Source organism: Contarinia nasturtii, unplaced genomic scaffold, assembly GCF_009176525.2.
Source record: "Contarinia nasturtii isolate CC-2019 unplaced genomic scaffold, AAFC_CNas_1.1 Cnas_scaffold_129, whole genome shotgun sequence".
Taxonomy (NCBI): domain Eukaryota; kingdom Metazoa; phylum Arthropoda; class Insecta; order Diptera; family Cecidomyiidae; genus Contarinia; species Contarinia nasturtii.
In genome coordinates this window covers 6,558,635-6,575,004 of record NW_022197486.1, presented here as the reverse complement: position 1 = coordinate 6,575,004, position 16,370 = coordinate 6,558,635, and the positions used below count along the sequence as shown (strand labels likewise).

The 16,370-nt window shown below is 33.1% G+C and overlaps 1 protein-coding gene across 4 annotated transcripts; it reads right to left on the bottom strand.

The window, feature by feature from the left end:
• Nucleotides 1–3,759: 3,759 nt before the first annotated feature.
• Nucleotides 3,760–16,370, bottom strand: LOC116350204 (ankyrin-1-like). Of its 4 annotated transcripts, XM_031781964.1 has the most exons (32): nt 16,196–16,370; nt 14,604–14,702; nt 14,441–14,539; nt 14,270–14,368; nt 14,110–14,208; nt 13,949–14,047; nt 13,770–13,871; nt 13,592–13,681; nt 13,428–13,526; nt 12,989–13,087; nt 12,789–12,887; nt 12,609–12,710; nt 12,316–12,414; nt 12,139–12,237; nt 11,317–11,415; nt 11,148–11,246; nt 10,523–10,621; nt 10,347–10,442; nt 10,021–10,119; nt 8,886–8,984; nt 7,771–7,833; nt 7,240–7,344; nt 6,671–6,769; nt 6,259–6,357; nt 6,087–6,185; nt 5,915–6,013; nt 5,376–5,420; nt 5,186–5,286; nt 4,943–5,083; nt 4,646–4,696; nt 4,393–4,570; nt 3,760–4,302 (listed from the first exon to the last, which is right to left on the bottom strand). In XM_031781964.1, exons 1-32 carry the CDS (start codon nt 16,293–16,295, stop codon nt 3,959–3,961), a joined length of 3,399 nt encoding a protein of 1,132 aa, XP_031637824.1. In that variant the 5' UTR covers nt 16,296–16,370; the 3' UTR covers nt 3,760–3,958. The 4 variants fall into 4 exon arrangements, with proteins under 4 accessions (XP_031637824.1, XP_031637810.1, XP_031637818.1 ...); XM_031781950.1 differs by having other exon boundaries at nt 3,760–4,570; XM_031781958.1 differs by lacking the exon at nt 16,196–16,370 and adding an exon at nt 16,044–16,108 and having other exon boundaries at nt 3,760–4,570.

The window sequence follows — 16,370 nt, the reverse complement described above, 5'->3', positions numbered from 1 at the left end:
ATTTTATTAAATTGTAACACTGATTTTAATTTGATTAAATTTCCACAAAAATATTGCTGCAATTATCATGAAGTCGCTATTTAAAAAATTTTGAGTCATTAAATTAGAATGTTTGATTATTTTTCTCACCGATAGATTCAAATGGCATATTGAATGATGCGGCAAACGAAGAGACAGCAAATAAGACGACTGCCACAAAGATTGCGACTAACTTTGAATTCATTTTTTTAAAATAATTTTCTTTTTCCTTCACGATTTCAATGTGCGTTTGCTTGAGAGCAAATTAAAACTGTTGCCTTGGACTCATTTTTAAGAAGTATTTATAGTTATGAACCTATCTTAAACATAACTTTATAACACCAACTTCAATCTGGGGATCCCATTACAAGCATTAACTCTTACCATTGTCTTATCATCGGGGAATCCCGAAACATCGAGCAGTTTCTGATGAAAGAAAAAAAGGAAAAAATGTTCGAGGGGATTTTTCTTTTCCAGAGGGGATTTTTCTGTTTGAATTAACATAACAAAAAATATAAGAGTACGTCATATTTAATTGCCAATTGCATTACTAATTTAACATGAGGTGTTAAAGGTTTTGTACCGTTTCTTGATAAGATAGACTGTCTGTCTGTTATGAATGCAAATGAAATGTTATTTATTCGTTGCGTATCACTTTAAAAATAGAATTGAAATTATTTAAATCGATTTATTCATTGTGCAAGAAAGCAAAAGTTATTTATTTTCGCTTTTGAATACATATGCATTTATTAAATTGACGTACTATCATTTGTATATAGTATTTCATGTGATTTTTTCATTATTCGACTGCATATTAAACATACTATACTGAATTTGATTCACATTGTATAATTATCATGAAAAAAGGTGAATCACGTATAATTTTCACATGAATTCTTAATGGAACTTCTACCGTAAGAAACTCAAACGGTAGCCAATTTATTCTATCTGCTGATCGACGATAATTTGACTGATGGAGTTTATTCGTTTGTTATTTCTAACAAATTGATCGAGTAGACCGTTCCCTCCCTTCCCGTTTCAGTTTTTTTTTAAAGAAATTGTGAGATTTAACAAAAATATTTCTCCAAAATGGGCAAATTTGACAATTTCTTTAAAAAACGGAATCAGAAAGAGAGGTCTACTTTATCAATTTCTTAAAATTATGATATGAATAGATTCCATTAATCAAATAATCGTCGATCGACCGAGGCCACCGTTTAAGTCTCTTTCGGTAGAAGTTTCAGTGGCAAATATACCTTTTCTCATGAAAATTATACAATGTGAATCAATTTGAGCGTAATCTGTTTTGCAGACGAATAATAAAAAATCACATGAAATACGTAAATTGTTTTCGTCTAAATCAACACTGCTCCGCACAGCCCCGCATATATATCTTCACGTAAGTCCACATTTTAATCATTTGGGAAGCGAATATAAATTGAAATTAAAATCAGTATTTACATATATAACAGACAGAAACTGCGAAGAGATTCCGAGAACCGAACAGTTTCTGAAGAAAACAAATATTTTTAAAAAATATTCCATTTGCCATAGCTTCAAATTTACCCATAACTGATCATTTAGTGGTAATTTTTTAAAAAATATTTACTTTAGAAACGGTTCGGATTTTAACTATAAATATTTCTTGAAAATGAGGCCAAAGCAACAGTATTAATTTGCTATCAAGCAAACGAATATTCAAATCGTTAAGGAAAAAGAAAATCATTTAAAAAAAATGAATTCAAAGTTAGTCGCAATCTTTGTAGCAGTCGTCTTATTCGCTGTCTCTTCGTTTGCCGCATCATTCAATGTACCATTTGAATCTATCGGTGAGAAAAACAATCAAACATTCCAATTTTAATGACTAAACATTTGTTAAAAAGAACCGCATTCACGACTTTTGAGATGAAGATAGTGACTTCATGATAATTGCATCAATATTTTTGTGGAAATTTAATAAAATTAAAGTACAATTGAATAAAATCAGTGATTATATCGAAGCTATTCCTTAACATATTTTCATATTTAATACAAAAGCTTAACGTTTCTTCCTCTTATCGGCCTATATTGGTAGATGAATCTGGAGCTGACCATCAGTCATTGGTCGAGGTTCATTCTGCATCTGTTCAACGTGGATTACGTCAGAAACGTGCTACCTGTGATTTATTCTCGTTTTCACCATTCAGTGCAACAGCCTGTGCTGCGGGTTGCATCGGTAAAGGATTTCGCGGTGGCTATTGCAATGCAAAGAAAGTTTGTGTTTGTCGACATTAAAGAACTTGTAACATTTGTATAGCATTGGTATCCACAGTAAAATTATTTACTACAATTTATTTTCAAAGTACATTCTATGTGCCGCCATTGTTGATGAGTGGCTGATATTTCTTATTGGTTCCCTTTTGTTTGTTTTCATAGATTTTTTTTTAATAAAATCGATAAATTGGAATTAATAAATATTGATGCATGCTACAATAATAAAAATATATTTGCAAAAAAATATGAGCTAATTAAAAAAAAAAACTTCCTTATTCAATTATAACGGTTAGTATATTATTGTTAAGACATTTTCCACTGGATGGCATCCAGTGGATGTATTTGCTTTGAAATTGCACTTCAAAATTGTATCCACAAGGATCAAATTTGCAATGTTACCTGCAGGTCCTGCAATACCCAAGATTTACTAAATACTTTCAAAAACCTTCAAATTTGAAGCATAACATAATTTTTTTTATTGAAGATTTTCATTTTCATGCATATAGCATCAACGAGAGTCAGAAGATGAGTTAATTTAATCTAGATTTTAATATTAAACATGTTTCAGGTCATTTAATATTTATAAATTCACTATAGTTCCTTTTGTCGTTATCAGTCTATGTATTTCGGATGGATATCCATCCGAGATATTTTAGAATATCTGGATATTTAACGCAACTGCACAGAGCCAGAGCTGTGTGCGTAGCACATATAATCTACGGTATGTCGCTACACGTAAAATACAGACACAGTGTGACTGTGTACGTGCGACACTTGATACACATATACGTCGCGACATACCGTAGATTTTATTTGCGACGCACACAGCTCTGGCGCTGTGCAGTTGCGTTGAATATCCAGATATTCTAAAATATCTCGGATGGATATCCATCCGAAATACATACACTGAGTCTAATATTTTTGGTAGACAACATTAAGCATGGCACACTCCACTCACACGCCATTCGTATATAAATCCTATGCCAATGGAGAGTTTCTCTGCTTACTTTTATTGTTATTTTGTCTATCAAAAAAATTAGATTCACTGTAGACTGGTCGTTATCAACAACTATCCCACAACCGAACTAACAAAAAAATTCATTTAACGCGTGTCGACGTATTGTATATGTTTAGCGTATGCATCCAGTATTAAAACGATCTTATGGGTCTATCCTATCTAAGAAACATTGTTGAAATGGAATTTAATGCTTTGATTTGGTAATTTTAAACCTATTCAAATCATTTCAAATTAATCCAAATCACAACACATATCATGAGTATTGTCTTTGTCTTAGCCGATGTCTTACAATATCGCGAAAGCGGGTTGCTTTATTAATAATTAAATAAAAAAATAAATCCATTCAACATTAAGTTTATTTATAAACGAAAATGTCAATAAATTATTGTTGTGCTTTTTTGAGCTCTTGTAGCAAGAAAATGCTGTTCAGTTTTTCCACAAATTTCTGAGTATTAAAACAATGTTACCAGTTTGATACTTTAAATAGTCTTTTAATCAGTTTATCTATAAACAAGTTCTTGATAGAAATTTGAGTCATACTTTCAGTTTTGCGTATTTTATGTGATGATTTCTTGTTCTTTTTTTTCAAAAAATAAAATAAAAAAGTATATATTTGGACTGCATCATAGTTTCAAGCTATATTACGGCAGTTTATAATATTTAAATATTTTATGCGGGTGGCCAAACGATGGATTCAATCCAATCAATGTAATAAGCAACACGAGTATAGACACTTGGTAGTGTGGTGGCACAATTTACACCAAATGAAACAATGCCAACTATGGTCGATCTGCTTGAATTACTGTTCGGGAAATATTGAAGAGGCCCGCCACTATCTCCTTGGCAGGAATCTCTTCGTCCTTCTGGATCATTTGCACAATATTGTCCTTCGCTGATACCATTTTGAAACTCGCTTAACTTTGATTCTTTATTCCATTCCAAAATAGTTGCATTACATTCGAGCAATGGCACTGATGTTAAGTTCGTCATGAGTAACTTGTTTGAATTGGGTCCTTTGAAGCGAGAATTAAATAAATTTGCATTAAACAATTGGACAAAAATTGTTTCATGTTCACTCATAAATAATGACAAGTTTATACTACCCTCATTGAAAGTGGCACCCCACCCGATTACGATCAGTTCAAAATTAACATCCTCCTCTATTGTGTGCAAGCACGCTGCTGTAACATTATCATTGAATTGAATTTTCATTTCAGTTCGAATCAATGCAATGTCATTTTTCATCGTCAGTGAATTATATTCTGGATGCTTTGTAATATTCTGGATGTAATAACAGCATTTATTTAAGAAAATGATGAAAAAAAGAAATAAAATTAGATTTTTAAGTGATCTTACTTGTATTAGATAGATTTCGCCTTCAATTCCATCATCATAATTACCAGTTAGCTATTTGAATGAAAAGTAAAAGAATTTTGAATTATACACGCAAAATCGTTTTCGGTTTGCTTGTTTGTTTCAGCTATCAACTTAAAATCTATTTTTCAATATGCTTAGTGCCAATCCTAAAATAGTATATTTTTAGTTTTGTGAAGTTCATTTAAGTAATGTAATTTTTCAGTGTGAGAATCTTTCATATTCCATGTTTTGAATGTTAATTTTTTCCTTAGAAAACTCGCAATAGTATCTACTCACTTTTCCAACTCGAACTTGAGACGGTTCTTTGTCTACATGTACACAATGAGCCGCAGTCATAATATAACGATCTGATATTATTGTGCCCCCACATCGAATCTCGTTTTCCCTGCGGCTTGTACTTGGATACAATAATGCAACCTTTGAATGAAAATGGAAACAAAGAAGTGTCAATTTCTGTATTAAGCATTTCAAAAGGGGGAGTAAAAATGCAAAAAAAATAAAATAAATAAATTGACTTACCATCCAAGGAAATTGTATGACATTCACAGCCTCACCATGTGTAATTCGTATATTTACATTATTGCTTGAATATTCTGTGCAAGCTGTTTGCGATTCGGAAACTTAGAAAGAAAATAGAAATAACAGAGAAATCAATCAAATAGGGATCGTTTTCAAAATGAAGGTAAAGCTTTCAGTGATTTTTATTTACCAAAGTTGGGAGCTTTCCTCAGTAACTTGGCTACATGTCTATGATCTGGGAAAATAAAATATTTGAGTTTTTTCATGCAGTTACTAGAGTTCGCTAGAGTTAAGTTTTTTCTAAATAAAATTCGCCACAACATTTGTTTTTCTATTTTTCAAGATTCTAGACCTAAGAGAAAACATGTAAACGCACTGAACTTATGTCACATAAAATATTGTATAAAATGAAAAACTGTATTGGACGACTGTAGTTGTTTGCAAACAAGCAAAACTGTTATCACAAGTTGTTGGCAACTTCTTAGTATATAGATTACACTGAACGCCGTTGTTATTTGACAGTTTGGACATAATTTCGGTACGCCTGTGAAATGTTTGACCCTACATTTATTGTTTTCAATTGTATATAAAATATTCGAATATTCAATTGACCAAAAACGTTCAAACGTTTTTAACGCTTATGCACAAATTTCGGATTGTGATCAGTAACGATCAGGAATTAGCGATCTGTGGCCCTCGTATAGTCAAATCGAAAAAAAAATCAATTACCACACTGTGAAGCATAATGAATTGGTTTTTTCTCAGCTGTGTCTTTGGCATTCACATTTGCTCTATGTTCTATTAGATATTGGACTGCTTTTACATTGCCTAAAAAGCATGAAGAACATTAAGATAAACATTCATTGAAAATAATTCTTCGTATTTCATTTTGCTGAATTACATTTTTTAGCAGCCGCATGAAGTGGTGTACCTTTGTATCTATTTTTAGCATTGACATTGGCTCCATGTTCGACTAGATATTTGACTGCTTCTATACTACCTAAAAGGCATGGAAGGTAATAAGATTAACATTTATAGCAAAAAATTCATCTCAATTCTAAGTGTTGAATTACCATTAAACGCAGCTAGGTGAAGGGAAGTATATCCCCAAAAGTCAATGGCGCTAACATTTGCACTATGTTCAATTAGACATTTAATTGCTTCAGTTTGACCTAAAAAGCATGAAAAGTAATAAACATTGAAAATAAATGTTCTCAGCACTCTATGTATTTCGGATATCCATCCGATATATTTTGGAATATCTGGATATTTAACGCAACTGCACAAGGCCAGAGCTTATCAGTATGCTTTCCCGATTCAAAAATCGAAAAACCAACGAAATCCAACATTATGAGTGCTTTCGGAACAGTTCATTTCCAGCTTATTTCATCTCACTCTCACGTATGAATGAGTAAACTTTATAATGCCATGTGAGATGAAGTGAAATGACATCCGAGTTGGTTCAAACTGTTCTCACGCAATTACCATTTTCAGAAGCCCAGTGAAGAGGTGATCTTCCTTTGTCACCGTTGGACTCTACAATGGCTCCATGTTCGACTAGATATTTAATTGCTTCTGTTTGACCTGAAAAGCATAGAATGTGGTGAGTTAAAAATTCATGTAAAAGTAATTCTTCTCAATTCGCCGAATTGAATAAGAATAAAATTCATGGTTACTAGGGTGGCCCAAATCTCATTATTTTGACGGACTGTTCTTCCCCGACCGGTTTTGTTAATTTTGATCCAAAACTAGGTAACTGCCATCATTACATTGTTTAAAGGGAAAAAAAGGGCCCGACCCCACCCATATCAAAAATACCTTATTTTGCTCGTTTTTTTAACTTTCAAACCAAAAAAAGTGTATAAAGCAGATTATTTTGAAATCGTATGCACCATCATTTCTAGGGTAATTTTTTGCGCTGAATCCAAATCTGGCCTTGAAAATACTCGAAAAATAATTATTAACAAAAAAACGCAAAAAATTCATTATTAACAAAACCGGTTGGGGAACAACAATCCGTTAAGATAGTGAGATTTGACCACCCTAATGGTTACCATTCTGAGCAGCCCAGTGAATTGGTGTTCCTATCTCGATATTGATATTTTCATTCTTTCCACGTGTGATTAGAAAAAGTCTCAAAAACTTGATAGTTCCGATACCTGTTTATAGTTAGTTATAACTAATTATACTGTAGTTAAGGATATTAGTCTAAAACTAAAACTAATTAGTTTTAATAAAAAAACGATGATAATAAGTCAAGTTATTGACTAAACAGGTCTCTGGGGTTAGTTATTCTAAAATGCATGAAAAGTGATTAATCTTCATGTAAAAATAATTCTTCCCAATACAGAAAAATGTTAATTTAAGCTATCCAGGTCGCCCGGATTAATTCGACTTCGCCCTGATTTTCGTAGAAAAACTCTTCCAAAAAATAGCCCGGCTCAGACGCCCGGATGACATAAAAAAACAGATTTCGCTCAGATTTTATTTGAAATTCCGTCGGTTTTATTAACAGAAATAATGTCATGTTGGATCGTTCGGTTTGGATAATTCTAAAAAAATCTAGGCGGGCTTAGTTCAATTACCAATATTTTCGACATTCACATCAGCTCCATGTTCAATGAGAGTTTTGATTGTTTCCAAGTTACCTAGAAAGCACGAGTAGGTGGAGTTAAGATCCAATGGAAATATATCCTATTAATTCAGACTATTGACTTACCAAAATATAAACAATAAACACCTTATTAACCAAAAATTATTTTGTTGAGCAACTACACCAGTTATTTAAATAATTAAATAAAATGAAAGTATATCTTCTCATTCTGATGTAAATAAATTTATGCTTTATTAGCAATTATTTGCATTACGCAAACGTTTTCGAGCAACCGTGTGCTCATCTTCAGGCTAACAATGAAACTGATTTATTTTTTGAAAAAACAATGTCAATTGTCTACTAAGTTTGAAAATGCAAAAATAAAGAAAATACAATAATTCGGTTTTACAATTATAGCTCGCCATGGATATTTGATGTGATTTCATATTTGATGTCATACATGCATTAGAATTTCATTACATTAAAAAATGCACTCTTTGTCTTTCTCGATGGAAACTAGTATCGTATATTCCCCATACAAATTAATTTTATCGATTCTACGAATACGACATCTGTTAAAAAAGATACCGATTTTTGTTACTACTGTTGCTTTGACACAGCTCGAGCGAACTATACGGCTATGGCTGTATTACAGACGAACTAATACAAAAGAACACACTGATTCCGATCATTTGCACAAGCAGCTACGATTGACGACTGAGTGCAGAATTTGTAATACATACGCATACACAGAATCGGAGTCTATGTGTTCCTATGTACGTTTACACGAGCTGTATTAAAACACCACTAGTAACAGAAATCGGCAAGTTTTTTAGTAGATGTCATATTGGTGGAATCGATAAAGAAAAATCTACGATATTAGCGCTCATTGGTCTTTCTAGTGCTCATTCGACGCTCGCTGATGATGGTTACACATTTGTCAACCGAAATGCATTCGATATTAATAAAAATCTAACTTTGTTAAAATTTTGGTTTTTTATTTCGATTTTTGCGGTTAATAAGGTGTTTATTGTTTATATTTTGATATTAAGACCACAAACTGACTTAAATTTTAGCGATTAAAATTGCTTTAAAGTATTGACTTACCACTTTGAACAGCGTAATGAAGAGGTGTTGCGTTGTCGTTGTTTTTGGCATTCACGTTGGCTCTATGCTCGATTAAATACTTTATCGCTTCAATATTGCCTAAAAAGTATCGAAAGTGATCAAAATAAGCGTCATTTAAATAACTGTAAAGAAAATCCTTTTAATTCAAGCGCTTTTTTACAGTTGCTTACGGCAACTCTATGGTTTTGTATTATTTGATAAAATGTAGAGGTTTCCACAAGGGTCGGAACAGTACTAGATTCAATTCTTTCAATTCCAAATTAAATTCTAGTCCGTGTGTGTTTTAACTCATGTTTTTCATAAAAGTCTCCCATCATATGGTGGAAAATCGTGAAAAATGAAAAAAAAAAAATTAATTTTACTTTTCCGCACACACCTAGTTTTTCCGCACACACTCAAAAATATGTTTTGGGGGGTTTTTGGGTACGAGAAAACCGAATATGGCATTAGTTTTGCGATACAAATAATTTTCGAAACACTTTTCATACAAAAATTTCAAAAAAATTTAATTTTTGCATGGAAGCCATTCCTGAATGATATCGTAATTACGATGAAGCTGAAACTTTGTACAGGTTATTTTTACGAAAATTTTGTATGGGAAGTACCCCTAAATTGTATTGTAATTTTTTCAAACTTTCAGAATGTCGGCTTTTTGTGCCCTGTGACAAGTTTCACGTCGTTAAGATATCACACAAGCATTGATTCCATCCTAAAATTCCCATTTTAAGTAATTTTTGTAAAAACAGTGTGTCAAAAATTATGTGTATCGCAAAACTAATGTCAGATTCAGTTTTTCGTGAGTTCAAATTCAAGTAAAAGATATGTAATAAATGCATTTTGTGGATCACAGTGCGGAAAAGTTCATCTTACGTATGTAAGACATTTTATTTTTTTCTTCAATTCTCAAATGCTGGTCAATTTTTTGTATCACCTGGTTCAATCAGAATGAAAAAATACACGTAAGTGTCATTTTGCTGCCATGACAAAATTTTCTGAAGTAAATGAGTTAAAACACACACGGAATTTAATTTGGAATTGAAGAGATTTGAGTGGAATTGAATCTAGTACTGCTTCGCCCCTTGGGTTTCCATTTTAACCCAGAGTGTTAATTTACCATTTTGAACAGCGTATTGTAGAGGTGTCGCGTTGTCGTTGTTTTTGGCATTCACGTTGGCTCTATGCTCGATTAAATACTTAATCACTTCAATATTGCCTAAAAGGTATAGAAAGCGATAAATTTCAATGGGTGGCAAAACTGTCAAATTTTTATACAATATCTTGTTGTTGTTTGTTCGAGGTACTAGCCCTCTATCAATATTTTTTGGTTGAAACAAAGAACCCCATCGATAAATTTAAACTTCATAAAAAAATTATATGGTTTTTGATTTGAAACAAATTATAAGAAGCGGGGTGTAAAAAGGAACACTCTTTTCGTTTTACCATTTTGAATAGCGTAGTGAAGGGGCGTTGATTGATTATTTTTGACATTCACGTTGGCTCTATGATCGATTAGCATTTTGGTTGCTTTTAAGTTACCTAAAAATGATAAAAAAATGGGTGACATTTATTATATTTCTTCTATAAATAATTCTCATTTATTCGAAGTATTGAATTACCATCTTTAGCAGCATAGTGGAGAAGCGTTCCTCCGCTACCGAGTATGACATTTACATTGGCTCCATGTTCGACTAGGTATTCGACTGTCTCACTGTGACCTACAATGTATAGAAAGTGATAAAACTAAATTCCATTGAAAACGTGAGCATGAATCGCCTAGGTTACTTTTATGTCGGTTCTGAATCTTCTTCAGCAGACGTCGTATTGACACTCCATTACAACCATCAATTGTGTTGATAGGTTTCTCATATATTTTAAAATAGCTGTTCCATAGCTTATGTTATAAACGACCTCCTTTTGGAACTACTTACATATTCCATGGAATGCATATACATATATACACAAATATGGTGAAGTTTTTTGTTCTTAGTTGTGGCATTGTTATATTATACTGCTGTCGATTATTTCGGTATGCGGTTAGTACGTAACGCGTATATACACAGCAGTAGTGTGCAAAAGTGCATTCTATCTAGTATAAAAAAAATTTCGGGGAAAGTGAAGAGCTGAAAACAAGGTAAGAGCCCTACCCTACCTTCGAACACTACTGATATAGTACACATAGAAGAAGAACCAGCACCGAAAACATGCGCTTCATCCCCATGATTGAAAATAAATACCATTTACCATTTTTAGCAGCCCAGTAAAGCGGACTTCTCAGCTCGTGATCTTCAGAATTTACATTGGCCTCATGTTCTACTAAATATTGGACTATTTCTGTGTGACCTAGAACGCATGAAAAGTGATTAAATTAAACTTCATTTTGAAAAATTCTTCTGAAAAAAGGCATAATTACCACCCGCAGCAGCTTCGAGAAGTGGTGTTATTTGTTTGTAATTATCGACGTTTACATCGGCCCTATGTTCAACTAGATATTTGACTACATCCAAATGGCCTAAAAAGCAAAGAAAGTGGTGAGAAAAAAACTTCATGTTGTTGATGTACGAATTAACCCACATATATTATAAGTAGACAAATACAAAAAATCATATAAAACAAAACACTAATTATTCACATCACAAAATAATAAAATCCATGCGCGCGCCATTTATATACATTCTATACAACATAAAACTTGCTAATCACCCTGTAAACCATTTTACCCATAGTATAAATAGAGCTCCGCACCTAAGACAATGGTTTGAGAAGCCAACATCAGGACTAATAAGAGACCGATCACCACGGGACTATTTAGAGACCGTAGGGAAGAGCGTATATTTGTGTACGCTGAACATAAGAGCATATATGATTGCCCGAGAATGAAAGCGAGACTTCTATTCACAACTTATTGAAATGTAACACCACCATACAAAATATGCTGCCGACTGTACTAGGCCGTTGCCACGCAGAGATTATGCCCGAGTAACAAAACAACTACCAACACAACCACAAAAACAATTCCACAAACCCACACACACTCTCTCTTTCTCTCTCGCACACCAACGCCATCTAGTAAAACCAAATTTTTATAATAATAACACAAAAAAGGCAAGCACTAACACATTCACAAATAAATACACACAATCTAAAATCCTTCAACACTAATTTACATTTTTTCAAAAACATATTTTCAAAAGACTTATATTTAAATGAATTTTTCAGAAAAAGGTACAATTACCATTCTTAGCAGCTGAAAGAAGCGGTGTACCATTATGAGCAGAATCTGAATTCACATCAGCTCCATATTCAACTAGATATTTGACTACATCTGTTTGGCCTAAAAAGCATAGAAAGTGGTGAGAAAAAAGCTTCATATAAAAATAATTCCTCTCAACTCAGAAACATGTAAAACTACCATTGCTAGCAGCCCAGTGAAGTGGTGAACTTTTTGATGCATCTTCCGAGTTCACATTGGCTCCATGTTCAACTAGATATTTGACTACATCTGTATGACCTAAAAAGCATGGAAAGTGGTGAGAAAAAAACTTCATGTAAAAATAATTATTTTCAATTTGGAAAAGTTTAGGGGTGTATGACCAAACTGAATATAGCGAATTTATTCCGAATAAATTGCAATTATGCGAATATGCTGCGAATATTTCATATTTGAGAAAATAAATTTATCCCTAGGGAAAAAATTACAATTACCAAGCACAGCAGCCACGAAAAGTGGTGTTGCTTTATAGGGGATATTATCCGCATTTACATCCGCCTCATGAGCAACTAGATATTTGACTAAATCTATATTGCCTAAAGAGCATAGAAAGTGATGAGAAAAAAACTTCCTGTAAAAATAATTCTGATCAATTCAGAAACACGTAAAATTACCATTCTGAGCAGCGAAGTGAAGAGGTGTTGTTTGCTTGTTATCATTGACGTTTACATTGGCTCCATGATCAACTAGATATTTGACTACATCTATATGGCCTAAAGAGCATAGAAAGTGGTGAGAAAAAAACTTCCAGTAAAAATATTTCTGATCTATTCAGAAACATGTAAATTAATTAAGTAAATTAAACATAAATTACCATTCTCAGCAGCCCCGTGAAGTGGTGTTATTTGCTTGTAATTATCCACGTTTACATTAGCTCCATGATCAACTAGATATTTGACTACATCTGTATAGCCTAAAGAGCATAAAAAGTGTAGAGAAAAAAACTTCATATAAAAATATTTCTGCTCAATTCGGAAAAGTTTAGGAGCTTATGACCAAAATGAATATTCCGAATATATAGCAGTGAATGTCATATTGCTTACTAAAAGCAACTTGCTTGCCTGCGTCATCTTTTGTACGGCAAGCAAGCAAACATGCGGACACATATACGGCAAACGAACCATATATAAAACCCCTGTAGCAAACAATATGACATGCACTGATATATAGCGAATATGCTGCGCTTCCAAATATTCCCGAATAAATTGCAAATATGCGAATATTTTATATTTGAGAAAAAAATGTACAATTACCACTCTCAGCAGCCATGTGAAGTGGTGTTGCTTTATTGATATCTTTCACATTTACATCGGCCTCATGATCAACTAGATATTTCACTATATCTGTATGGCCTAAGAGCATACAAAAACAAAACTACATGTAAAGATAATTAGAATTCAGGAACATGTAAAATTACCATTCAGAGCAGCCCGATGAAGCGGTGTATATTTGGATTCAGCTTCCGATGTCACATTAGCTCCATGAGCAACTAGATATTTGACAAATGCTGTATGGCCCAGAGAGCATAGAAAGTGGTGAGAAAAAAACTACATGTAAAAATGATTCCTATCAACTTTGGAAACATGTAAAATTACCATTATTAGCAGCGGAGGAGTGAACGAGTGTTAATTGCTTGCTATCGTCACCGTTTACATTGGCTCCATGTTCGACCAGATATTTGACTACATCTGTATAGCCTAAAAAGCATAAAGAGTGGTGAGAAAAAACTTCATGTAAAAATAATTCTTCACAATTCGGAACAATGTAAAATTACCATACTCAGCAGCCCAATGGAGCGGTGTGTTTCGCTTCTTATCTCCCAAATCCACATCGGCTCCTAGTTCAATTAGAATTTTGATTGTTTCCATGTGACCTAAAATGCATGAAAAAATTAGCTTGAAATTCTTTGAAAATGTTTTTTTTCTTATTTCTGACCTTTGTCGGCAGCGTAATGAAGCGGACTCTTCTGCTCATTGTCTTCGGCATTTATATTGGCTCCATGATCGATTAAAGTTTTGACTGCCTCTGTTTGGCCTAGAAAGCATGAGAATTAATGATGTTCATTTATTTTACAACACAATCGCTAAATAGTTACCATTTTGTGCAGAACGATGAAGAGGTGTACGTTTGTGATTGTCTTGCACATGTACGTTGGCTCGGTGGTCGATTAGGTACTTGATCGCTTCTGTGTTACCTACAACCAATGCGAAAAAGTGGTTTGATTAAAATTCGTTTATTTTTCAAAATTCAAAAAGGGTGCGCTAACCCCATTCAGCGGTATAATGAAGCGGTGTATTTTTATCTGTAGATGTGGCATTTACATCTGCTCCCGCATCGATGAGAGTTTTGATTACAGTTGTGTGATCTAGAAAGCATTGAATGTGATAAAATTGTTTTTTATTGAAACAATTCGAAAAGCTCAGATTTACCCGCCATAACAGCCCTGTGTAGAGGTGTACGCTTGTCTCCATCTTCGACGTTCACATTAGCTCCATGTGCAAGTAGATATTTGATTTTACCCAAATTACCTAAAAAAGCATGAAAACAGTGTGGTTTTCTTAATACTCGTTCGTTTGGTCTTGTGGAAAAAATGAATATGTTACTATTGACCCTAAAATCAAAAGGCAAGTTCATAATTATTGAAATTTTGTTTGTAAAACAATTGAGTATAGTCAATTTTAGTATCATTAGTGAGACACTTTGGCTAACTATGGCTACAGTTGACTTTAGTCAATTATATTTAGTTACTATAGACTACTATAGTTAGTTAACTGTGATCACTCCCAACAATTTTTTTTTGACCTTATAAAGAAGTTACATAGAAGTTATATAGATCCTATATAATACACAGTAATAGCTGATTCGCTACCGAATGTTTTGCAAGCTTAGCATAAACGAAAAGTTTCTGGGAATGATGTATATCTTAGTGAAAACAAATTTTTTAAATAGCCTTTCCCTTCATTTTCTGGTTTTTCTTTTCCATTTTTCAAACAAATTAGCAATGTCAAACCAATTTTCTCAAGCAGTTTCAAAGTATTTATATTTACACCGTTTTGTGATGTAAATGCCATTAAAATGTACTGTTTTTATAAAAAGGCTGCTTGAGCTCGTCTGAAACAAAATTTATATACAGGGTGTATCACGAAGCAGGGCCACTATGAAGGAGTCAAAATTTCGAAAAACCCTTTGGGGGGTATGTTTGGGGTAAAAAATAGAAAATTTCTATCGGAGCAGAATTTTGAATTTTTCCCCAGGCGGCCCCCAATTTTTCAAAAGTTCATCGGATCAAAAAATAATGTACTACAAAGTTGTAAATCCCGAAACTCGAAATCAGCATGCAAAAATACCTCAGAATTTATATTTTTCTCATTCACCTTTTTGGCCAAGTTTCAGTGCCCCTTATGGGGTCAAATCTTACAAAGTCGCTTTTACACTTTTATTGGTTTTGAATTTTTGGATTTATTGTTTCTTGTGTTGACTGGATGATATTATTGAATACGAATTCAATTAGGTATTGAATACTGGCATTATGCGTTTGGAGAATTTGGCTAGTTGGTTTTAATACATTAAACAATTCATAAGGGTAATGAGGTACGGAAGTTTTATCCACCATAGAAACCGCTAAACTAGAAGCTAGTGCCTTGTGATATATATCATTAGAATCGAAAAGATGGCCACTTCCGTATTTCATTTTTATCAATATTACTGAAAGAAAATTGACCCACATTTAATCTGATTGCACTTGAAATAAATCTTTTGAAAAATGCCCAAACAAATTTTCATTGCTCCCCGTTTTGAACACTGATATTATATAATTCGAATTAAAAAGCTATCTAACAATTCATGGTGATAAAGTTAAAAATTGCAACCTCTCCTTCTGATTGTATTGGCAATTTTCATGGTAATCACAGTCCATTTCGATCATAACAACTGCAGCCGCCTTGAATTCAATATACCATAAAAATAAATCCATTTCATTGATAGTCATTTACCCTATGTTCATCACAAATTCTTTTATTACCTCTTCTAACGGCACTCAAGAGCTGCCGATCCAAATCGTTATCGGAAAGTGCAGCTTTTAATTCAACACACAAAAATAGCAACACCAAAAAGTACTTCATTTCAGTTAAATTGTGAAATCGCTGATTTTTAGTTGAAAAAACACAATTCACGTTATATTCGCTTTAATATTTTCT

Excerpts from the sequence above, each read along its gene's own strand:
- LOC116350204 (XM_031781950.1), bottom strand. The coding sequence starts at position 16,295 with ATGAAGTACTTTTTGGTGTTGCTATTTTTGTGTGTTGAATTAAAAGCT. Across the intron at positions 13,527-13,591 it reads TCATCGGGCTGCTCTGAATG|GCCATACAGATATAGTGAAA; the intron begins GTAATTTTACAT and ends GTATGCTCTTAG. Across the intron at positions 12,711-12,788 it reads TCACTTCGCTGCTCAGAATG|GCAATATAGATTTAGTCAAA; the intron begins GTAATTTTACGT and ends TATGCTCTTTAG.